Genomic DNA, 25701 nt, shown 5'->3' on the forward strand with positions numbered 1-25701 from the left:
GACTAGGAGTGCAGGAAAGAACGTGAAAGCAAAAGAGAGACGTGTTACCTTCTAATAGAAAAAACAAACTTTTTTAGGGCTCCAAAAGATTGCTTTTTATTAAATAGGGAACCATATTTGGCTTGGTATCCCTCCTTGACTAAACTATTCTCGAAACAAACTTGACCCATTGGAACACCGCAACAAATTTAACTTTTTAAACCTAACAGTGACCAAACTGGTATATGTCTCTTAGACATAATAATTTAAATAAGATCAGTATGGCTATTTTTATGTACACTAAGTACTAATATTAGATAGATATGTTAGGAAGTAGGAAATTTAACAGACTCGTTAGATTTGAACTAATTGCACAAGTGGTTAACACATTATTGGTACTTTTTACTGTCCATTAGCAAAAACGGGACTTGATTTGAAATAAGTACGGGCTAGCGTTTTGTTGAGTACTTAACACCCATGGCTGTCTTTTTGAGCACCTTTTTCCTCCTTTACCACGCTCGGACAGAAATATGAGTGTGTGGTGAGACTATTCCCACTCATGTTTAAAGCCTTTCAGTCAGGTTGTTAAGGACTAGTTAGTCCTACACCTGAGTGGCTAAATTTAAAAGTAGTCTGTGAGTACATAAAAGCCTGGGATATGAGGCTCTCTTTCCTTCCCTAGGAGTAATTAAAAATCACGCGGTGCGTTATTAAACCAGTGATATATGCTCCATTAGGGCGAAAATCACTTTAATTCAAGTAAGCAAGCAAGCAAGTTCGGGTACCGTCTCTAGCACTCTTGATGACACCAACTGTCTGGGTTATTTTCTTTCTTGCAAGTCCCTATGTTCCACTTCTGTTTGTGATAATAACTTGTGATACTTCACATTTTCTAAAGTGGAAATCTTTACAAGCCGTACAAAATACAAAACTTATATGACTTTGGCTTTTGACACTTGCACAGACTCTTCACTTTATAAGTATCACGAGAAAATTGTATATCCCATTTTTACCATTTTCAAAAACACGCACACACTTGCAGCTTGACCAGAAATATGTACATCTTGTTTTGTGGATAAGTCACAGACAAGTCCAAGTCCATAGGTGGTTATGAACGTTAGGAATATCCCCTCATTTTTTCAGAAATATCAAAGCTTGTATGTGCATTTTCCCTTTTCCACTCTATATTAGTGCTTAGATTTGTTCCAAAAAAAGAAAAAAGAAACGAAACAATTTTGAAGAAAAAAAACAACTGAATTTTGAATTCAGGTTTCTCTCTGTTTATAATTTTTTTTCAAGTTGATGGTGCATGACAGAGTACATTCGCCTACCTTTCCAAAGTGAGAGACATTTCTTCACATGTCACTGCCTTTGTTAAATTCGGTTTCATTGGTTAGTTATCGTTTATCTTTAATTTTTTGATACATTTCTTTTTGATAGAAGATTTAAGGCTTTCTAGTGTTGTAACGGCATTTATGTTGTTTAGTCTGTTGATGAAATTATCTATAGCAAAGTGCTTAAGATTTTTTCAGGTTTTTTATTATTTCAAGCCCTACAAAAGGAGACCAAGTTTGTTTTCAAAGAGGATTGAAACTCTAAATTACACGGACGTGAAGGAAAACATCGTTATGTTCATTCTAATCATGCTTGCCGTATCTCTTTGTGTTTTAGAGGTCATATTTCTTCTTAAGTAAATACACGCATCAATAGACAGACAGATTGGGTCATCATCCTTGAGTTTCACTGTACTTTCGGTTCTTTACTTCATACAAACCCCAAATTTATTAGTTTGAAAAAAAAAGATAACATGCCCCTCAGTACTGTAACACGTCTGTTCTGACTCTACCGATGTGAGTGTGAGTGTTTATGTTAAAATGTTTAAGTGAGATTTAAAAAAAATGGTCAGCTTGAAAACGCGAACCAATACTGTGACGCTCAGTCTTTTGATGTGGTAAGAAGAAATGGTACAACACACACACACAAAGAGGGCTTGTAAGTTCACATTTCAGTCTGTCTGCACTGTAATGGTAACAACGCAAGAACATAGGGATTATTATGCCACACAGTCCTAGAACAAAACAATGCATCACCCGTTGTAAGCCATTTCATTGGCTATACTTATTTTCTTACCGCGTTCACTTCGAATTGACTTGAGCAGCTATTCACACAGTGACGAGAATGGCCATGCTTTACTGGGTCTATCCTATAGGCGATTTATATAAAAAAATATTTTAAAAAATTAAACTAATGCACGAACAATGGTTCCATGGGCGACCATTGTCCGTCTTATTGCAAAATACATCAACATTTAATTTAACCGTGCAGATCGCTAGAACAAACCTCTGATCATATACATTTTGAAAAGTGTTGTGTGACACGGATCGCCATTGTCGCTTGATGTCTGCTTTCTTCTTCGAAAAGAGATCGTTTCGTCTTGATTATAAAAATTTAATTTGACTAAGTTTTACGCACTACTTGAACTCATACATTTCACGTTGTAGGTGTAAGCCGTCGTTCTCAGTTTTCTGGAAGTTCGTTTTTGCGTTTCTCGGATGTGATACTATTTTTTATGGACCGAACGAAATTTCTTTTGGCGTGAATCAGGACTCGTGGTTTTGTGGCAGAAATGGAGAGCATTGATTAAAGCCCAGTTATGTCGTCTTCGAAATCGCTGACACGGATTTGAACTAACACTTCAGGTTTTGTGTGAGGCGATACGGTACATCATTGCCTTTTACTTCCTCAATGAAATCGTTTCATCTTATTGCAAAATTACATTTGACTAGGTTTCATACGCAGCAGGTCTCTGTATATAAGGAGAGTGTCTTAGCGTCAGAGTATTCATTTCGCTCTCAAACGATCAAAGATGGAAGAGTCAGCACAGATCGACCTGCTGGTCAAATATTTGCTAAAAGTCATACGAAAGCATAATTCACATGCGAAAGTGGCAACAAAACTTACTCTTTTGGTCGTTGATTTGATAAGAGTCATACGAAAGTGTGTAAGTGCTAATGAAGTTTGCTATATCTGCAAAGGTAAATGGGTATTTGTCTCCAGAATACCTGCTTCGTCTAAGAAAGAGAGACAAAAGTCAAGATACCTAATATCGTTGTCAGGAGAAAGGACACTGGAATTCAGAGTGCCCTACGAGAAAAGAGAATAAACAAAAACAAGACGAAACAGAGAAGAGGGATTCAGAAGAAGAAGAAATTGAAGATGATGAAGAACTTGTGCCAGTAAAGACATGGAAATGGAAAAATTGACAATGTGAGCCGATGCGTTGGTCCTGATGTGAAATTTCATACTACCTTCTAAAAGAGAATAGACCAGAAAGAACACGTAAGTGTCTCTTGGTCTTGACATTGTATAATAAGGATGGCGTGTTTTGTTTTCTACTCACACTTTATGAAATTGTGCCCTTTCACCTATCTCTATCCCTCTGGATCATGTTTTAGTTAGAATTGAAATGGAAGGATGTTTTCCTTCACGCACGCTCTTTAGGCATGCAAGTCGGTAAACAATAGTCAGTCTATTCCTCCATTATTTTGTGTCTTGATGTTTCCTAAATCACACACTGATGCCATAAAATAACGGGTTAAATGGGTTTTGTAGTGTTGGGAGTGGGGTGGGTGGGGTGTAGGTGTTTGGCAGAGTTGGTCATTGCAGGTGAGGGCTTAGGTGCTTTCAAAAAACTTTTACTTCTTCACTCTGTGTTGATAGTATATTTGGAGTTTGTATGCGTTCGCGTACGTTTGTGTGGATAGTTTATTTGGGGTTTGTATCATCTCCCTTCTGTGTTGATAGTATATTTGGGGTTTGTTTTTTCCTCTTCCCTCTGTATGTGTATGTGTGTATGTGTGTGTGTGTGTGTGCGTGTGTGTGTGTGTGTGTGTGTGTGTGTGTGTGTGTGCGTATGTCTGCGCGCGTACGTTGTGTGGATGTGTGTATTGGTCTCTGTTTGTCCGTATAAAACTCACTTTATCCCTATCAGATACACTTTACCTACCTACCTGCAGTAGCGTGCATTCAGGTCAGCCACTTGCAACACTGTTGATATTTATCCCTAGTGTTCAGTACAGTGACGTCACTGACGCTGGAAATTTCGAGACTATAAATATCGACTTGGGGATTTCCACATTTTGTAGCTATACATATATACTAGAATTCATAAATAGGAACGTCACTCAAGCTGAGGCTATAAAAAGATAGTGGGAATTTCCAAAGGAAAAACCCACAAGTTGGAGCTATAAATAGATAGTGGGATTTCATAGGAATTTCAGCTGATTATAGATACATAGGTATTTATCCACGATCGTCACAGAAGTTGATATTGTAAGTAGTTACTAATTTTATCTATTTTATAGTGTGTGTGTTTATGTGTGTGTGTGTGTGAGTATGTCTGCGCGCGTACGTTGTGTGTTTCTGTGTGTGTGTGTGTGTGTGTGTGTGTGTGTGTGTGTGTGTGTGTGAGTGTGTGTGTGTGTGTGTGTGTCTGCGCGCGTACGTTGTGTGTGTCTATTGGTCTCTGTTTGTCCGTATAAAACTCACTTTATCCCTATCAGATACACTCTACCTACCTACCTACAGTAGCGCGTATTCAGGTCAGCCACTTGCAACACTGTTGATATTTATCCCTAGTGTTCAGTACAGTGACGTCACTGACGCTGGAAATTTCGAGACTATAAATATCGACTTGGGGATTTCCACATTTTGTAGCTATACATATATACTAGAATTCATAAACAGGAACGTCACTCAAGCTGAGGCTATAAAAAGATAGTGGGATTTTCCAAAGGAAAAACCCACAAGTTGGAGCTATAAATAGATAGTGGGATTTCATAGGAATTTCAGCTGATTATAGATACATAGGTATTTATCCACGATCGTCACAGAAGTTGATATTGTAAGTAGTTACTAATTTTATCTATTTTATAGTGTGTGTGTTTATGTGTGTGTGTGAGTATGTCTGCGCGCGTACGTTGTGTGTTTCTGTGTGTGTGTGTGTGTGTGAGTATGTGTGTGTGTGTGTGAGTATGTCGGCGCGCGTACGTTGTGTGTGTTTGTGTGTTTGTGTGTGTGTGTGTGTGTGTGTGTGTCTGCGCGCGTACGTTGTGTGTGTCTATTGGTCTCTGTTTGTCCGTATAAAACTCACTTTATCCCTATCAGATACACTCTACCTACCTACCTACAGTAGCGCGTATTCAGGTCAGCCACTTGCAACACTGTTGATATTTATCCCTAGTGTTCAGTACAGTGACGTCACTGACGCTGGAAATTTCGAGACTATAAATATCGACTTGGGGATTTCCACATTTTGTAGCTATACATATATACTAGAATTCATAAACAGGAACGTCACTCAAGCTGAGGCTATAAAAAGATAGTGGGATTTTCCAAAGGAAAACCCCACAAGTTGGAGCTATAAATAGATAGTGGGATTTCATAGGAATTTCAGCTGATTATAGATACATAGGTATTTATCCACGATCGTCACAGAAGTTGATATTGTAAGTAGTTACTAATTTTATCTATTTTATAGTGTGTGTGTTTATGTGTGTGTGTGAGTATGTCTGCGCGCGTACGTTGTGTGTTTCTGTGTGTGTGTGTGTGTGTGTGTGAGTGTGTGTGTGTGTGAGTATGTCGGCGCGCGTACGTTGTGTGTGTGTTTGTGTGTTTGTGTGTGTGTGTGTGTGTGTGTGTCTGCGCGCGTACGTTGTGTGTGTCTATTGGTCTCTGTTTGTCCGTATAAAACTCACTTTATCCCTATCAGATACACTCTACCTACCTACCTACAGTAGCGCGTATTCAGGTCAGCCACTTGCAACACTGTTGATATTTATCCCTAGTGTTCAGTACAGTGACGTCACTGACGCTGGAAATTTCGAGACTATAAATATCGACTTGGGGATTTCCACATTTTGTAGCTATACATATATACTAGAATTCATAAACAGGAACGTCACTCAAGCTGAGGCTATAAAAAGATAGTGGGATTTTCCAAAGGAAAAACCCACAAGTTGGAGCTATAAATAGATAGTGGGATTTCATAGGAATTTCAGCTGATTATAGATACATAGGTATTTATCCACGATCGTCACAAAATGGAACGAAAAAATTGAAAAAGAAGAAGAAAATGAGAAGAGGAAGAAAGAAGAGGAGGAGAAGAAAAAAAAGAAAGGGAAGAAGAGTGTAGAAAATAAAATAAGAACTTGGTGGAGAAAAAGAAGAAATTAGAAGAAGAAGAAGAAAACCCAAAGGCCCTTTTCAGGGCCAGCCATATTTCTCGAAAAGAGATAGTCTTTGAATTGCCTACCCCTTTTTTTTTTAAAAAAATTTTTTTTAAAATTTAAAAAAACCCATGTTAAATTCCCCTTGTCCGTAGATTGTCCCACGATTTATTCCCATGTTAATTCCCCTTGTCCGTAATCTGACCCACGATTTTTCGCCATGTTAAATTTCCATTGTCCGTAATCTGACCCAGGGGTCCCTGTAATGCTAATTCCCATTGTCCGTAAAGTATCCCCTTTAACTACTGACAGGGATATTACGCAGCAATGTAATTGTATTTATTGATTTCATACATGACTTTCAGAACGATCACTGGGCTTTTAATAATAAATTCATATAATGTGTAGTCGTGTGTGCATTACTGTGTGCAAGCGTGATATTTTGATCTGCCTACATTGACGTAGATTTAATGCGTTGCATTCTGTTCAAATAATAGTATGTTTTAAAAAAGAAAATGGAGAAGGGAGGTATTAATAATCCAAAGAGGTTAAGAGCTATTACTTCTGTTGTTCGATTTCCATTTTCTCATAGAAACAATATTAGATTAGCACATGGCGTACAAGTCAAATTTTCAGAATAATTATTGGTGTGTATGAAAGGCAGCTGTGACATTAATTTAATAGAACTGTCGATTCTTATTTATGAATGTAAATGTAGTCCGGCCGAGGCTAAACTCCTCTAGGCAAGGTTGGTTCAATCATTTAAATGCTAATGATCAGAATAATTGCCTGAACTTGAAAGAAAGAAGGCCGTCGTAAGCGGCGGGCTATACGAGAAAATTCGGGAGTGGGGCATTTCGCGGAGCTTTGCTGTATTTCTTCCGACGAGGATCGGGTGGGGGAGCCCAATGCGATGCTCGCCCAGGTCGGCGTTTCGTCAACTTGCGACGGACATGCTTCAGATTTGTCAATATATAACCAGTGGCACCTCCAAAAAGTAGAGGTGCGCGATATTACCGGTATATAGGTGTTACGTACCACGGTACTTTTTCACTGTACCGTTAAGTCAGTAATTTCTGTCAGTAAGGACTATATGGAAATTCCCGAGTCATTTTCTCATAAGTTAAGTCCTATTAACATCTTTTCATTTTACAAACAAAATAATAAAAAATTTTGGTACCCAAACAGTTGTATTTTGTTACAAATCAATTTTGAGCATTAAAAATATAGCTATATATATGTGTGGCACTTGGTAGGGTTGGGGAGGGGTGCTCCCAATATATTGTTTAAATTACCATAGAAGTCCCACCCCGGGCTCGATTTTGTAGGGAGTGAAATTAGTGATAGAGTGAGGTAAGGCTCCGAGCCCCCCAGTCAGCAATGCCGACAGTTAAATTATTGAGAACAAAAGAGGTGAAATTCAAAAGAATAACAATTTAATACAATTCAATATTCAAATGATAATAATTTCACAATCACTCTTCTTCCTCTCGACCAAGTGATAGCCTATTGCATCCTGCCTGTGATTTATAGTGTGAGATCACTTTTCCGCCTGTCCTTGTTTTCTACTCATCTGTATCTCTCCTATCCAGTCAATTTCTTCTCTCCTTCCGACTTCCCTCCTAACTCATAGACTGCTCCTTCTCCAATTCCTCCTCCTCGACTCCTTTTCCTCCTCCTCCTTGACTCTGCTCTCCGACTAGCCTTCGATTCACAATCGACTTCTCCACTACTCTCTATTCCGTCTATCTCCTAGAGACTCGGGACTAAACCACACCGGAAGTCTGTCCCCTAAAAGCTTCCTTTACGAAGCTTTGTCCTTCCTTAGAATTTCCTAAGTTTTCCAGCCAATATACGAGTGGCTTTCCCGGAGTTATTGCTTTAACTTTCCAGCACGATGTTTCACAATTGCTGAAGTTTCTAGTCTAAATTACTCAATTAAATTCGGATTGAAATGGTGACCACACCTTCTCTCAATTCCGATTGGATATCGATTATACCCTGTTCTATTCAACTTAGGAGACAATACTCCGGCCTTCTGTCAAAATGGTGAGACTTACGACGCCAATAAGGGTCCTTTGTTCTTGAACAAAGTCTTCAACGTCCACATGTGATTTTTGACACAAAACAAAGCTGACTCTCGTAACAATTACGAACAGGACCACTATAGCCGCGGGATCTAACATAGATACATGGATTCTAACCATTTCCTTTGTTCTTGACTTAAGTAATCTCTGGCAGGCAACGTGACAATATGATATTTTAATCACGTTTGACACGAGTCTCGTACGGCAACGTGGTTGCCAAATGAGATCTTACGAAATATATTTTGACCAAATCCAAATTTTTGGTAACGTTTTGGGACAAATTGTATTTTTTAATTATGATGTCTATAAGTCAAGCACATGCAATTCTTCGTAAGTCTTCGAATCATCTTAAGATTTTCAGGAGAGCAATTATTTTCTGTTCGAAAGTTAGGTAATTTGAATAGTCCGCTAAATATTTTCTCGTTTCTTGAGTCAATGGGTTTAATGTTCACTGGTAGACATCTTGTCCGGGTAATATAATCCTACACAACATTTCCCTGCCTAGTAAATTGTAGGCCTCAGTATCAACACTTCCTACTTTTACCAACAAGCAGTTATGTCACAATGTCTCTTAAAGGATGTCAGCTATAGGGGGTTTCACAGTTAGTATCTCCCCTTGAAAACACCAGAGGGCATATCGGTGCAACTCACTTCCGGATAGTTCAATCAATTAAGATGGCAGATGTAGATCAAGAAAATGTGACAGACCACTCACATTATGCAAGCAGGGTCGATATCTCACTATCTTAAAAAGAAATTCTATCAATATTTGATCAATTATTTTTACATCTTTATTTTTTTTCACTAACTTGCGCTGCTCCCAGCTTTCAAATAAATATTATCTGCCCATTTCAGAATCTCATTATCTTTCCATTACTACCTTATGCTCTAGTTTGAATTATTTGATTGTGCGAAAGCGTATCGCTGCGTAAAAAGTTTTTGCAATTTATCTCGCTTGAAGAACAATGAAAATATGTTTATTTTGTACAGCTTCAATCATAGCAGTTAATGGAGGCTGAACGACAACGAGAAAAAATTATAACTTCTTAAGGTTCTTTTATTATTGCTTTAGACTGTTGCTTTTCTGTTAATGTTCATTATACTTTTCATGAAATAACTTTAGTTTTTTCAAAATGCACAAATGTCAGCCATGCTTGAACAGGCAGGCGCACGTACGAGACTCCTTGATGATTATTTTAATTTTATTTCCTTGAACGGTTGGAAATTATAGAGTATACAGTTTGGAGAAATATCGATGTTAGACACACTATGCATGTATAGGACATTTGTGGCTCTCACCTATCTGCCTGTCAGTCTGAATGTATGTCTGTCTCCTTTCATCTGGATATGTATATCCTCGAATGAATGTGTGTTCGCATTCGTTTATTACATAAACATACTTCTGGTTAAAAACGAGTATAAGATGATGCTAAGTTAGAAAGAGTGACTAATAGATAAAGACAACAAATATAAATATTTGTGAGCATCCATTTATTATTGACTTGTAGTGTATGTTCTTACAAGCAGTCTCTTTTTTTAAATCACACTGTTTGCAGTTTTACATCCGGTCACGTGGATCAATATTGATTTAAAAGGCGAACCAAAGTAATATGACGGATTCTGTGAAATAGTTGGATCTTTAAAACTTACATATTTGATGCAAGGAAAGTTAAACAGAATTAAACTAATTTTAAGAAGGCTATTCTAGATGAATTTGCTGGTGGCAATCAGAAATGTTGTCTAAAGACCCAGCAAATTTGAGAGTTATTACGTGTCAGCATAAGCAAAGAAAAATCACGCTGAAAGTTATTGCATGTACCGTCCGATACTTTATGTTTCAAAAATCAAACAGAAAATGAAAACAAAAAAAGTCATTGGGCATGTTAATTAATCTGAATATGGTACGATATTTACACCCAAATATGAATAAATATTCCATCTGCATTAATTGCACTCATTTATCATTATGATAGCTAATGTAATTATTGCTTTGTTAAGTTCCTCTGAATACATTAAAATACTGTGTTCCATTTAAAACAAAAAAACAAAAAAAAAACTTTTCTGGTTTAAAATATCAGCATTACAAATCAGCTGACTTATCTTCTTCTGAGCTGAAATTTTCTTCTGAGCTGTCATTTTATTTTATTTTACCTCAAGATAATTAATTTAATTTAAAAATTAATTTAAAAAATCGATATATTATGGTGTTAGTTTGCTATAATTCAGAGCAAGATGTTTTTGCTGCTATTGATCGACGGAATTTTTTAAAAGGATCAGGCCTATGGCCCAGAAGATTAAATTGCTGATCCCTAAGATAAGTACGGTATACCGTGATTCTCATCGTGGTATGTTCAGAAATACTACGGTACAAAATAGTTTTTTTTTTTTGTCGTACCCATCTCTTCCAGAAGAGTGGAGAGATAAATGAACTCTATGAGACTGATAAACTTGTTGCTGTAATGAAGATCGTGTTTTGACCATGACGTATGAAAACACAGATCCGAAGTCACATTGGCAGTCGTATTTCGGTTGCGAGTCCATCATGCTAACCACTGAGCCACCGGGACTCCTGGATATTTATGAACACCACATTTAGGTTAAATGTTCACTTCTGGGAAAGTTGCATAAACCCGGGACATCTTAAACAAGTCAAAAATAAAACACGATCAGCCAAGTAGTGTCATATTAAAGCTGGTATCGGGGTTTGCACTGGCTTGAAAATTTTCGAACATATTGCTGTCAGTGAGAAAAGAAAATACAGGCCAAGCGCATCTTTCAGTTATCATCTTCATAAAATAGAACTAAACAGTTTATCTAGCTAATCTCGTTGGGGAAAACTGCTTTTCAGATATCCCATTTTGTAGATGTTATGCACGATTGTAAAGGAGCCGTAACTGCGAATATTTTTGTTGCAGGATTTGATACTAAACTATAGAAAAAATAACCATTCGTTCGTGTGGTAGTCGCAGAGTTATATAATGCAGTATACGGTTATTAAGTAAACATATTAACCCACCTCAAACAAAAAAAATTTAAAATATATTTATGCACAAGCAGAGTCATTAACGACGAACCATTATTGAATCTAGAGAGAGATATGACCGTAATGGTAGGTATGCATAACAACGAATTATATTTTCACAGGTAGATAAGGGACCAAGGTATTTATGTATTTTTGATTCTAAATAATATCTCTTGCTACATGTAGCATCCTGTTTGTAGAATGATATGATAAATATGACCTGTTCAATTCCAATGATATTTCTGACAGATATTTTCAAGAGACAAATAACAAAGAAAAACTCGATAAGTTTTATTAAACAATCTAAGTATAAAAGCAAACTTTAAGGTGTAAATCATCAACATCAATGAGAATAAAAAATAAAATGAGCAGTGACATAACCAATTTACGGGCGATTTTACACAAGACATAGAAAGCTCCACGCTACTTTGAAATGGTAGCAAACGCGGCCATTTTATCTGCGGAAGCAAAACTGTTTTCCTGTACTGGATCTTTGTTTAAAATCGAATTCAAAATCAATCACGCATGCATGAAAACAAAATATAAGATAACTTGTCTTCTAGCAACATGTCAGAGTTACTGGTATATATTACTTAATCCGTCGATGGCACACCTAATCAGGTGTCAATTTACAGGGATGTCGTACACGCTGAAGCATCTATTTATGACTTCGATAACGAAACATATGTAACGCAAAGCTCTCCTTTATGTACCAAAGAGAATTCATCATTGGCGGACATGATATATTTTTTCTGATGCCTCCTGCAGCAGAGAATTGAGATATGTTTTTCCCTTTTACATGGGAGTAGTTACGGTAGATTTTCCTTGATATTGCACAAAGGGAACCGAGCAACCTGATCACTAAAAAAAGAAAGAATTGCTTGTTTGGTCCACTGGTTAACGTCGTCTAGCGAGGACTGTAGAATCAATACAATCATCTGTCTTTCGAATGAAAACATATTTTGCATACGTTATCCATGTTACAAAACAAAACAAATAACGAAAAACCAACGAAGATTTTTTTTGCGAATTCTCTTCTATTCACAGGTAGCGCGCACTATAGGTACTTCTCTTTTAGAACTTCCACGAACGTTTGTCCCTCTGGAACTCTGCATTCCAGTAGTAAAGTGTTTAATGGATGACCCCAGCGGCAGTGTTCTGTTTCCGTTTCCGAGTATAGTTTGCACTGTAGATTTATCTTCAAATACATCCCTCTCTCAAACTGGAGATAATTCAAGAAAAAAAATGCATCATTTTAAATAATAATCATTAAAAAGAAGTGCAACAGTTTAGTGAAGAAAACAAAAACCTTTCCTTTTAACACTGCGCTTCTTTGATGCAAAATCGTTAAATCATAAGGACTGACTGAACATATTTTATCAGAGGTAAATTTGTGAATTTGTGCAATAGGTCGTTTGGTCATTGACCAACTGAACACTCTGCTTATATATAAAATGTAAATTTGTGGAAGAGGTCCTTTAGTCACGAACCAACTAAATACGTTTCCCGGAGGTAAAATGCAAATTTGTGGAAGAGATCGCTTAGTCATGAACCAACTAAATACTTTTCCCATCAGCAAAATGTAAATTTGTGGAAGAGGTCCTTTAGTCACGAACCAACTAAATACTTTTCCCGGAGGTAAAATGCAAATTTGTGGAAGAGATCGTTTAGTCATGAACCAGCTAAATACTTTTCCTATCTGTAATATGTAAATTTGTGGAAGAGGTCGTTTAGTCACGAACCAGCTGAATACTTTTCCCATATGTAAAATGTAAATTTGTGGAAGAAGTCGTTTAGTCACGAACCAACTAATTACTTTTCCCTTATGTAAAATGTAAATTTGTGGAAGAGGTCGTTTAGTCATGAACCAACTGAATACTTTTCCTATATTCAAAATCTAAATTTGTGGAAACGGTCGTTCAGTCACGGACAAGCTGAATACTTTTACTATATGTAAAACTCTAAATTTATGGAAGAAATCGTTTAGTAGTGAACCAACGAAATACTTTTTCCAGAGGTACAACTATCAGATTGTGAAATGTGTATTTTGTTATGTTTGCACGACTTCACATTTTTGAAGCCAGAGCCTTTTGTTAATAACTGACTGTTCAGTCAGTAGGTCGTCTAACAGTATAATGATATTTTTCTATCCAAATTTAAAAAAAACTAAAGCAAGTAAATACCATTTTGTAAATCCTATGAATCAAAACCATATGACATATACATGTGGTTTCTTTTCACAAAACAGAACGTGCGTTGTATTCAAGACAGATTGCCATGTTGGCACTTTCACATCCTGGCCTACTTTTCTTATAACAAGTGTAAAAACTTGAATGCCATCTTGTTCTAAACAGGTAAATACATAAATTATATCATTCATTCTCTACTCTCCTGTTACATGGTTTAATTTAAAAGGAATGTCCATATAAAGGAATGGTGTAAATATGACATTAGGCTAAAACGGGAAATCTATTCTCCTGGAATATAGCATGTTTGAAGAAGCTAAAGTATATACGATTAATAAATATTGCAATTATACTCTAGTATAAAAATCACACTTATTTGAACTTTGTATTTGTTGCAAATAAATGCTCTACGCAATAGGTGTTGAGCAAATAAAATCGGTGTTCTATGTGTTTTCCTAAATGATATTGTTCATTATTCAAGGATAGCTACATTTTTCATTACAAGATAAAATTAAGCAATATTAAATGTTTCATACCAAATTTTTAAAAAAATAATGAGGACAATTTTCAGCAATATTTGCTTAAGGAAATAAAAGCCATTTTCTCTGAAATCTATGTTGTTTTCTGTTTCAAAATCATATGTTCAGGTACATTTTTGTACCTTAATGACAATAAATCCTACAGCATTCCAAGAACTCTATGAGATCAAATGCATATACTCAACATTAACCTTAAGATCAGGTAAACCATGTACATTGTCTGCGCGTTTAATAGCCCTCTACATGTGCACTAGAAGCAAAGGGCTGACTTTTTAGTGACAGATGTCAATGACTGTGACTCTTTGTTAAGGTATGCGTTCTATAATATGGACTTAATTGACCTTGCTAACTCAAATTGTAAGCCGTCCACAAAGTTCGATTAAGGACCTTACTCTGAAACAAATGCTACTGTGCAAAAACTAATATTTAATAAGGCACAATGACCATGACCTTTGATTATTGAGCTCAGAATTAATTAACCTCGTCCTTGCTTTAAGTGCAAGTTCTACACAAAAGTTTTATCACAGTATGTTATCTAGATCTAAAACTATGTTTAAACAAACGTTTTTTTTTTCTTCTTCTCATAATGACCTTGAGTTTTTACTGTTTGATCTCAATATCGTAAACTATCCACAACAATTAGTGAAAGTACATGGCGGAGAACTGAAACTTTTGCACAAAAAGAATTTTTCATTTGCTAGTCACAGTGACCCGAATTTTTGACCTTCTGAATCAGAACAAAGTTTAGTCCCAGTCTGTGACATGATAGAAAAGGTTATTATGCGAAATCCAGTTTTCTTCCGTCGGTCACAATGACCATGACCTTCGATCTTTGACTCCAAGATCAAGATGTTTCATCCTTACCCCAAGTGAAAGCTAATGACAACGCTTGGTAAAGGAAGATGGTGTAGAACTATAATTTATTGTGCGAAAACGAAAAAAGGAGCCAGACGGACACGAAAGGACAATATTATAGCAACGTACACTCAACCAGTTGCTGGCGTATAAAACAGGTAAAACTTTCATTAAGAGGTGCTATAAGTAGATTTAGCTTTAGAAGCTTCAGCCTTTTTGCTCTAATTAGTCTAAAACTTATACAATATAAAGAAAATCTACATTTTTTTTTTATAGCTGATGCAAGGAAATATTTTACTCGTGAAGTGGAAACATTTTGTATTTTAACGAATGGAGGAGCCACTCCGGACAGTACGGTGTTTCCACTTGTGAAATAATTCTTTATAACAACTAAAACAAAAAAGAAAAAGACGTCGATATATTCTTTATAGTAGCAGGGTTTGGAGAAGTACTAGCATAGCAGAGTAGGCTTGGGGAGATGCTGGACAAATGTAACAGTGGAGAAAGGAATGTGCAATACGGTATAATTTGTTTAGTGTTTAGCGAACAGAAAGAATGTGAATTGAATTTCATCAATAAAGTTTTGTCCAGGTATGTGGTACATAATTGAAGTAGGTCTGTGGAAATCATTTTTCCTTCTTTTAGACCATGTGACCTTGACATTTGATATTTTGACTCCAAGATGACTAATTTTGATTTGGTTCGGTGTTGTATGGTACAGCAACATAAATAGGTTGCTTAATGCAAGGACATTGGGATTCACTGCCTCGCCACCAACACGGTGGCCGACCCAGAGTAATACGTTGGTAAGGTTCAAACCAGCACTCTTTCGGTTGCGAGTTGGGCACGCTAACCTCTCAGTCACAAAGACTTCTAATCAGACGAATATGTGTCTTCACTGTCTCAGATGGAAAGTAATCCAACCAGTTTGTTCAATGTTTGTGAAAAGAACTCAGTATAACATCCGGAAACTATTTTTTTCGTAGCGTAACTGTGACCTTGATCTTTGACATTTTCACCCCAAAATCTGTGGTTGTCTTTTTTTTTATCCTAAGTGGCAGCATTTGATGAAGGTATGTGGTATACAAGTCAAAGTACCTTGACCTTTGCCTTTTTGAGTCCAAAATAGACACGTTTCTTCCTTGCTCCAAATACAAACTGCTTATAAAGACTGCTGATGTTAGACTATGGAGAAAACGGGTTATCGTGTGGAGACGAAACTGGGGACTGACGGACGGACGGACACCATCATAACATGATACACTCCGACTTATGCAACGCGTTTAAAAAACTGAAAACGGTTTCATTAATATGTCGGTATCTATATAGCGTTCTTTCATAGAAAGAGACGACTGTGCACACCGTGTCATACCTCAAGCACAAATGGTATGTCCCTGCGCTTCCCCCTCTTACTGAGCTCAAAGCCTGATGTATTGAGCTTCATACAGTACGTCAAGCTGTCGTCTTCATTTTCCTTGTTTGTCTGCTCCTTCTCAAGCTCATGTCTCTCCCCGTGAATCAGCACCTTGCTGTAAAGATACAGTCATGACAGCAATCAGATGAATTTTTTTGTATATTTCATTCTCCATAACAAAAAAGGTTCTGTAGTAGATACGTGACTTTAATGGAAGGAAATATGGGCGTCCACACAAATGTTTCGTGTGTAAATGTGGGGAACAAGCCAAAATGCTGGATGAGTGGGGCAAAGCCGAAATGAAAGGGATATATTTAAATACTGCAGAATGGATTCTTTAAAAATCGCAGGGGGGGGGGGGGCTTCACAGACATGAGGTCAACTGTATTTGCAACTATGAGAAAATGTTGCAATATTAAATGTTGCTGTCCGCATGGTGCTGCAAATTGCATGCATGTCCTTCGAAGACGAAGCTCAATGTACTTACATTACACCTGGCGAAATTCTTAAGCCAAAAGGTGCAACAAATCAAGAAATGTTCAAGAAAATTAATGCAACATTATTCTGTCAATTTTAAGATACACGGGTGAGGCACGTACTAAAATAAGAACATCAGTGATACGTCATATTAATGATAACAAAGTGTCATATAACAGGTTGTGCAACAAGCAGGCATAAAGCAGTAATCGTGTCTATAAACATATATCATGTTTTTATCAAACTTTAGAAATAAGTGGCTATTCCCTCCCACCTCCTTTTGCACATATGCCCGCACTAATGAGATGTAGCAACAATATATAGTTAGACAAGCTTAAAACATTCCCAAACAAAACGCATGCACACAAAAACACAGTAAGAGACAAGATATAAACTACGTGCAGTCTAAGAATGAGACTGAGCAGGGACTCGTTATCACCCCCGTGGCGACCGACAAGATAATTATGTTGACTGAGAGAGAGAGAAAGAGAGAGAGAGAGAGGGAGAGAGACTAGCGATGGGGTCAGGGGTTTAAAGCAAGATATTATTGACCTATACACAAACATCATGAGCTGGTGACACTGCTACACACATTGTATTTTAAATTCCATTGTTTACAATGGACACTTTTAAAATGTAAGCTCTGGACAATCTTAGGGAGAAGGGAGAAATCTGTTTGTGTATTTCTGTCCATTTTTCAATGGATCTAATAACTGGGCAAAACTTGTAACGATAATTACATACATAAGTAAACGTCTTTCCGTCTGTCAAAATAAACGAGGTCAAATGTAGCCGTATTTCATTATGTTATGACTGTACCATATCAGTTGAAAGTTGTGGTTGATATCATTGATTCTGTTATGCCTTCTTGTGTTTGTTTTTATTCGGCTCGACTTCCCATACAGTTTCAAAGCATCGTTTTATCAGCGTCGTTTTTTTTTTTTATCTGATATGCTATTACGATTGGGCGTTACAGTCGGTTAATGTAGTGGCCTGTGTGGAACTTAATCTATGTATAATGCGGGGTCAACTACATTTTTTCTCATCCCTTTACGACACAAAGTCTAGTCTATTTATTTATTTTAATAACTTTTTTCTAAAATCTCGTTTCAAGCGCACGCGTGTGAATGTACGCGTGTGTCTCAATGTGAATATGTTTGGTTTCAAAACTTATTTGTTATTCCTCCTTGAGCGAGTGCGTGTATGTACGCTTGTGTGTCTCAGGATGTATACTGGCCAGTTATCCTTCCATCACAGCAGAAATCTATAATATCATGGCCGTCACAGTTCTCATCTTGCATCCTATTTCCTGGAAAAATTTAAATATAGTGAGACGCACCTTTGTCTCAGTACAGTCATGATCAATAAATAGATTAATGCACTCTACAGTCTGCTGTTCGTTTACAAAGGCTGAATATTTTGGAATTCTGCCATTCTTACATGTTGGACTCAACATGATTACAGTAAACCCAAGTGATAAAACAAATATAAGGACATAAATGATACAGAGTGGTAAAATGGAATTAAAAGCACATTAACTACGCTTCATACAATAACACATACATATTGCTTTTTACACAGAAACCAATCTTCACACACACCCATAAACACAAACACACACACATTTCTCACCCTTACATGCTTAGCACAACAATGATAATGATAATAGAAAGTAATTAAAACAATTTGAAAATGTTTATTTGTTATAACGATCCGTCAATATTTTCAACGAGGAAACAAATTACTGGAACGAGAGAATAAATTGACACAAGAACCATGTTTGATGACAACAGCAGTGCCAGGCAATATCATCATAAACGGTGCCACATTTTGACAACAGCTGTGCCAGGCAATATTGTAATAAATGGAAACACGCATAAACAACAGCTGTGGCAGACACTATTATCGCCAACGATGCCACATTATGACATTTTCGTTAAGCAATATCGTCGTATAAAATGCCACATTTTTAAAAAAGTTCTGCCACATTTTGCGATATAATCCGTGTTTACATCACCTATTCCGCTATTAAAAACGTCGAATGAAAATGTGCGTTCATAGGGTTGTACCAAATTAGCATGTGAAAATTGAGTTTGTGAGCTTGAATTAAGCCGGTCCTCTGCAACAACAGCAATGCCTTTCTTACAGCATGTACTTCTTATGATTGCAACCGAATTGTTGATCCTTAAGCCAGCCTAAAAACTACTTAACATTCAAACCCTAACATCGAATTAGAAATTCATAAAGATTTATCACGTATACAATTAAAATTATCTCCAACAATTTGGCTTAGAGTAGAGTAAGAAAATGAGTATTTCACTTACAGGGAATTAGGTTAAGGATATACATGTGGGCTTCGATAGAGAAATATGAAGTGTTTAGAAGAATATAACCGACACATTTCAGAAAGAAGCTCAGTAAATCAGAGCATTTGCCTCAGACACATAATAAACAATGTTTTTTTTACCAAAAAGAAGACTTATTTAATACATGTTCTTTTTCACCAGTATTTGGTAAATATTTTCACTACCCTGCGTTATATACATGTTCCTGACATTGGCCATAAAAATATTTACATCAGCAGAACTAATATAGACGATGCACTTTCAAATCTCAACATTTAGCAAGGCGGGAGTTGGTGGGTGGTTCCTGATGAGATCCACTCCAGGCTACTCAAAGAAGGAAATAAAATATTATAACCATATTTATCAGAGGTTAACAACAATTCGCACCAATCTTCACACACTGCACAAGAAGCCGATGTTACTACTATTCATAAAAAGGGGACAAAAACGTTTCAAATTACAGACCTATTTCTCTATATAAAAAAAAATCTCTTGAAAATGTGTCCTCAAACATTTGTATAACTACCTCACAGCCAACAACCTAATTAATCATCTTCAATATGGTTTCACATTAAACGTTTTGGTTGTTTTACAACTGTGTGATATATACAATATTTACTTTAAGGTGGACATCGAAAGGAAAGAAATTAAAGTTGTAGTTTGTTATATTAGTAAGGATTCGATACAATCTGGCACATATGTTTAATTTATAAACCAAGAAATATTAGAACTAGTGATAGACTATTAATATAGTTTTAAAATTATTTTCTCCAACAGGACGAAAGCGGTGTTTAACAAGTTTGCACTTATATGTCAAGGCTGGTGTGCCTCAGGGATCAATACTTAGACTACGTTCATTTTGAATTTATAATAATTATATTGCCACTGGTATTTATTCTAGTATTAGACTGTTTGTTAATGATATATCTTTGTCAAGAAACCATAATTGCTGGTGCTTTAAACGAAAACCTATTTAAAATTAATGTGTGGACTAAGCAATGGCTAACTAATTTTAATTGAAATAAAACCGAATCAATGATCTTGTCTAGAAAATGTCAAAAGGAACATCATCAGCAAATTTCAGTGAATGATACAGTTATTAAGAATGTTACTTGTCATAAACACTTGGGCCTAACGCTGGATGAAACCATGTCGTGATAAATACATATATATGAATAACTACATAAACCTGGTAAAGGTATGCTACGAAATATGACATTCAGTCTGTATGACATCTTCGCTAGCCAGGGTTTCTATGTGATAACCCTATATACACCTTGGCGTATAGAGCAGATATTGATATGCTTCAGGTCTGTGAATTTCATTGGATACAGCCGCCGCATACAATCAAAATAAAGTTGTTCAAATTTAAACATAGCTCCTACATGATCGAGACAGAGGCAGCACAGAGGTAGCACACAACTTAAATGGACTAATAAATAAGCAATTTTCTGGTGCACAAATACCTTTCACTCAAACACACACCTGTAATGGCTTCCCTCTGGTACATATTCATACTTTCGATTTACGTCAATTGCTCCCGCCATTTTCGGTCGATGTTCAATGCGCCGAACTATTGATTAGTTGGCATTTCATACTAAGGGAGGCAACTCACGAGATCTAATAGATGTCGCTAGGACAAATCACCAATATATCTATTCAATCCGTAAAGGTGTAGATAGGGTTCTTATATCAGAACCTTAGCTAGCGAAGATGAATAGATAGAAAGCCTCTTAACCTTTGGAAGACCTCTTTTGGAGTACAAGGATATTATCAATGATAAAAAGATGAATAGATAAAACTCAAGCTGATGCAGGTAGAATCGTTTTTGTTGGGGGGTGGGTGGGTGGGTGGATAAAATATCCATGTTAGATGCTAGAAGTCTGAAGGAGACAAGATGGAAAAGATTTTCAACAAAACGCTAGAAACACAGGATGATAGCATTTATTAAAATATATCACAGCCTAGGGCGATAAATACACGCAGTCTTTGGTTCCTTTGGTTGTCTCGCAAATGGATAACTTCGTGGAATGGAATATTCTGTCTGCGGAAATACGGAACAACCCTTCATCATACTCAGGGGCGTTGCAAATTTGCGCTGAATTTAATAGCGTTCAGGGAAAGCGTCCCCACCACAATGAGAAAAAAATACCTTAAACTCCGCGAAATGGTGCTTCCCTGGCTTCACGCACGGGGCGATCACTCAAATCACGCTTAAACACAAATATATAAAAGGTTCCAATCTATTACTATCAAGGTAAAAGATCAGCACAAATTATGCACAGATGACATCGATTTGGTTTTAGTTCATTAATATGCTATAAAAACCAGTCTTCTAGCAGTAGGTATTCATACGGTGAACCAGAAACAGCAAATCATTTTCTCTTAGACTGTTAACAAAATTCAGTATCAGAAACCGAACAATTTCGATCCATAGTCCTGATACAACTTCGATGGATCATCTTTTGCAATCACTAAAGATCAACGAGACTTTTAAGGCGGTCAAAATGTGCATAATTGCAACTATGAGATTTGTTTAATCACTAGTTGTCTTTATACAAACTTGTTATGTCTGTGTGTGTGTGTGTGTGTGTGTGTGTGTGATATGGATTTTTAACGTAGCTTTAACAATTTTTCAGTCATATCTCTACGATGTCTGCAGTGTGACAGCTTATAGTGATGTCTAGTACTAGGGCATGTAGCATGATGTCTCACCCAGTCACATTATCCTGGCACCAGGCCGACCAGTCCTAACACTAACCTCTTAATGCTGAGCGCCAAGCGAGGCACCTGTTAGTACCATTTTTTTAAGTCTTTGGTATTACTTGACCGGAGATCGAACCCACGACCTCCCGCATCCGAGGCGGACGCTCTAACCACTAGGCCACCGGAGCGGTTGTGTTATATCTCTGGTACGCATATAGTTACTACTAATATAAAATATATACTACCTGAACTGAATTAAAAAATCCATTACTTACTACCCACCCGTCCCCGCTAATATTTTTATACTAATTAATCCTTTGTTTTAGTTTTTAAAGTATGCAGCAATACGTGTCTGCTTTAAACGCTTGTAAGTTATTGTTTAATATCGGTCCAATATTGTATGTTCAATTTTCTTTAAATATTTCACCAGCGTCTTTTATGTATGCAATCTTCTGCTTTCATTACTCAAGTTGGCCACATTATGAATGTAGCTATTATTTTTTATAAAGAGCGTGGTCGAAATGAGCTAATATTTGTTGTGCAGTATTCTATATCTCTTGTTTAAGTTTATGCACTTTTCATGGCAGTGGCGTCACTCGGGTTGGTGTCACCCAGTGCGGTAGCTCATGGTGTCACCCCCATGGTTCTCCTTCCGTAACAGACCATACAGAATCCTTAGTAATGTCATTTTGGTGTCACTCCCTCTGATGGTGTCACCCGGTGCAGTCCGCACGCCCCCCCCCCCCCGCATCCCCCTAGCGACGCCACTGCTGTGCCTGCTAGCCATGTATTTAACTATGATCGGTTATCCGCTTATGAAATCCGACTAGACCGAGCAGTGTGTGCTCTGTAAAACTTGCAATTTTTCATTTTGGTGTCACCCCTCTGAGATGGTGTCACCCGGTGCCGTCCGCACCCCCCTAGCGACGCCACTGTTTCATGGTGACTTTTATCAATAAATACTGTTTAAATCAAAATCAAGGGTCTTGATATGGCAGGATGATAGGTTAAAGGTACTAAGGTATAGTATTTCCAATGTCTTGATATGGCAGGATGATAGGTTAGAGGTATTAATGTATGGTGTTGTCAAAGTCTTGATATGGCAGGATGATAGGTTAAAGATACCAAAGTATAGTATTTCCAATGTCTTGATATGGCAGGATGATAGGTTAAAGGTACCAAGGTATAGTATTTCCAGTGTCTTGATATGGCAGGATGATAGGTTAAAGGTACCAAGGTATAGTATTTCCAATGTCTTGATATGGCAGGATGATAGGTTAAAGGTACCAAGGTATAGTATTTCCAATGTCTTGATATGGCAAGATGATAGGTTAGAGGTATCAATGTATGGTGTTGTCAAAGTCTTGATATGGCAGGATGATAGGTTCAAGGTACCAAGGTATAGTATTTCCAATGTCTTGATATGGCAGGATGATAGGTTAAAGGTACCAAGGTATAGTATTTCCAGTGTCTTGATATGGCAGGATGATAGGTTAAAGGTACCAAGGTATAGTATTTCCAAAGTCTTGATATGGCAGGATGATAGGTTCAAGGTACCAAGGTATAGTATTTCCAATGTCTTGATATGGCAGGATGATAGGTTAAAGGTACCAAGGTATAGTATTTCCAGTGTCTTGATATGGCAGGATGATAGGTTAAAGGTACCAAGGGATAGTATTTCCAAAGTCTTGATATGGCAGGATGATAGGTTCAAGGTACCAAGGTATAGTATTTCCAATGTCTTGATATGGCAGGATGATAGGTTCAAGGTACCAAGGTATAGTATTTCCAATGTCTTGATATGGCAGGATGATAGGTTCAAGGTACCAAGGTATAGTATTTCCAATATCTTGATATGGCAGGATGATAGGTTCAAGGTACCAAGGTATAGCATTTCCAAAGTTTTGATATGGCAGGATGATAGGTTCAAGGTACCAAGGTATAGTATTTCCAATGTCTTGATATGGCAGGATGATAGGTTAAAGGTACCAAGGTATGGTGTTGTCAAAGTCTTGATATAGCAGGATGATAGGTTAAAGGTACCAAGGTACAGTATTTCCAATGTCATGATATGGCAGGATGATAGGTTCAAGGTACCAAGGTATAGTATTTCCAATGTCTTGATATGGCAGGATGATAGGTTAGAGGTATCAATGTATGGTGTTGTCAAAGTCTTGATATGGCAGGATGATAGGTTAAAGGTACCAAGGTATAGTATTTCCAAAGTCTTGATATGGCAGGATGATAGGTTAAAGGTACCAGGGTATAGTATTTCCAAAGTCTTGATATGGCAGGATGATAGGTTAAAGGTACCAAGGTATAGTATTTCCAATGTCTTGATATGGCAGGATGATAGGTTAGAGGTATCAATGCATGGTGTTGTCAAAGTCTTGATATGGCAGGATGATAGGTTAAAGATACCAAGGTATAGTATTTCCAAAGTCTTGATATGGCAGGATGATAGGTTAAAGGTACCAAGGTATAGTATTTCCAATATCTTGATATGGCAGGATGATAGGTTCAAGGTACCAAGGTATAGTATTTACAAAGTCTTGATATGGCAGGACGATAGGTTAAAGGTACCAAGGTATAGTATTTCCAAAGTCTTGATATGGCAGGATGATAGGTTAAAGGTACCAAGGTATAGTATTTCCAATGTCTTGATATGGCAGGATGATAGGTTAGAGGTATCAATGTATGGTGTTGTCAAAGTCTTGATATGGCAGGATGATAGGTTAAAGATACCAAGGTATAGTATTTCCAAAGTCTTGATATGGCAGGATGATAGGTTAAAGGTACCAAGGTATAGTATTTTCAAAGTCTTGATATGGCAGGATGATAGGTTAAAGGTACCAAGGTATAGTATTTCCAATGTCTTGATATGGCAGGATGATAGGTTAGAGGTATCAATGTATGGTGTTGTCAAAGTCTTGATATGGCAGGATGATAGGTTAAAGATACCAAGGTATAGTATTTCCAAAGTCTTGATATGGCAGGATGATAGGTTAAAGGTACCAAGGTATGGTGTTGTCAAAGTCTTGATATGGCAGGATGATAGGTTAAAGGTACCAAGGTATAGTATTTCCAAAGTCTTGATATGGCAGGATGATAGGTTCAAGGTACCAAGGTATAGTATTTCCAAAGTCTTGATATGGCAGGATGATAGGTTAAAGGTACCAAGGTATAGTATTTCCAATGTCTTGATATGGCAGGATGATAGGTTAAAGGTACCAAGGTATGGTGATGTCAAAGTCTTGATATGGCAGGATGATAGGTTAAAGGTACCAAGGTATAGTATTTCCAATGTCTTGATATGGTAGGATGATAGGCAATGGGTATCAATGTATGGTGTTGTCAAAGTCTTGATATGGCAGGATGATAGGTTAAAGGTACCAAGGTATAGTATTTCCAGTGTCTTGATATGGCAGGATGATAGGTTAAAGGTACCAAGGTATAGTATTTCCAAAGTCTTGATATGGCAGGGTGATAGGTTAAAGGTACCAAGGTATAGTATTTCCAAAGTCTTGATATGGCAGGATGATAGGTTAAAGGTACCAAGGTATAGTATTTCCAATGTCTTGATATGGCAGGATGATAGGTTCAAGGTACCAAGGTATGGTGTTGTCAAAGTCTTGATATGGCAGGATGATAGGTTAAAGGTACCAAGGTACAGTATTTCCAATGTCATGATATGGCAGGATGATAGGTTCAAGGTACCAAGGTATAGTATTTCCAATGTCTTGATATGGCAGGATGATAGGTTAGAGGTATCAATGTATGGTGTTGTCAAAGTCTTGATATGGCAGGATGATAGGTTAAAGGTACCAAGGTATAGTATTTCCAAAGTCTTGATATGGCAGGATG

The 25701-nt window shown here is 37.1% G+C and overlaps 1 protein-coding gene across 1 annotated transcript in view; it reads right to left on the reverse strand.

Annotated features, from left to right (window-relative positions):
• Positions 1–11593: 11593 nt before the first annotated feature.
• The window catches only part of LOC149804853 (CB1 cannabinoid receptor-interacting protein 1-like), a 28918-nt gene continuing 14810 nt past the window's right edge, over positions 11594–25701 (reverse strand). The window contains exons 2-3 of the mRNA XM_089945299.1: positions 16268–16424; positions 11594–12537 (exon numbers count right to left, since the gene is read on the reverse strand). Coding sequence (XP_089801425.1) covers positions 12373–12537; positions 16268–16424 — 322 coding nt within the window. The 3' untranslated portion in view covers positions 11594–12372. The remainder of the gene's footprint in view (positions 12538–16267; positions 16425–25701) is intronic.

This window comes from Sinohyriopsis cumingii, chromosome 2, assembly GCF_028554795.1.
Source record: "Sinohyriopsis cumingii isolate HCF-2022 chromosome 2, ASM2855479v2, whole genome shotgun sequence".
Classification (NCBI taxonomy): domain Eukaryota; kingdom Metazoa; phylum Mollusca; class Bivalvia; order Unionida; family Unionidae; genus Sinohyriopsis; species Sinohyriopsis cumingii.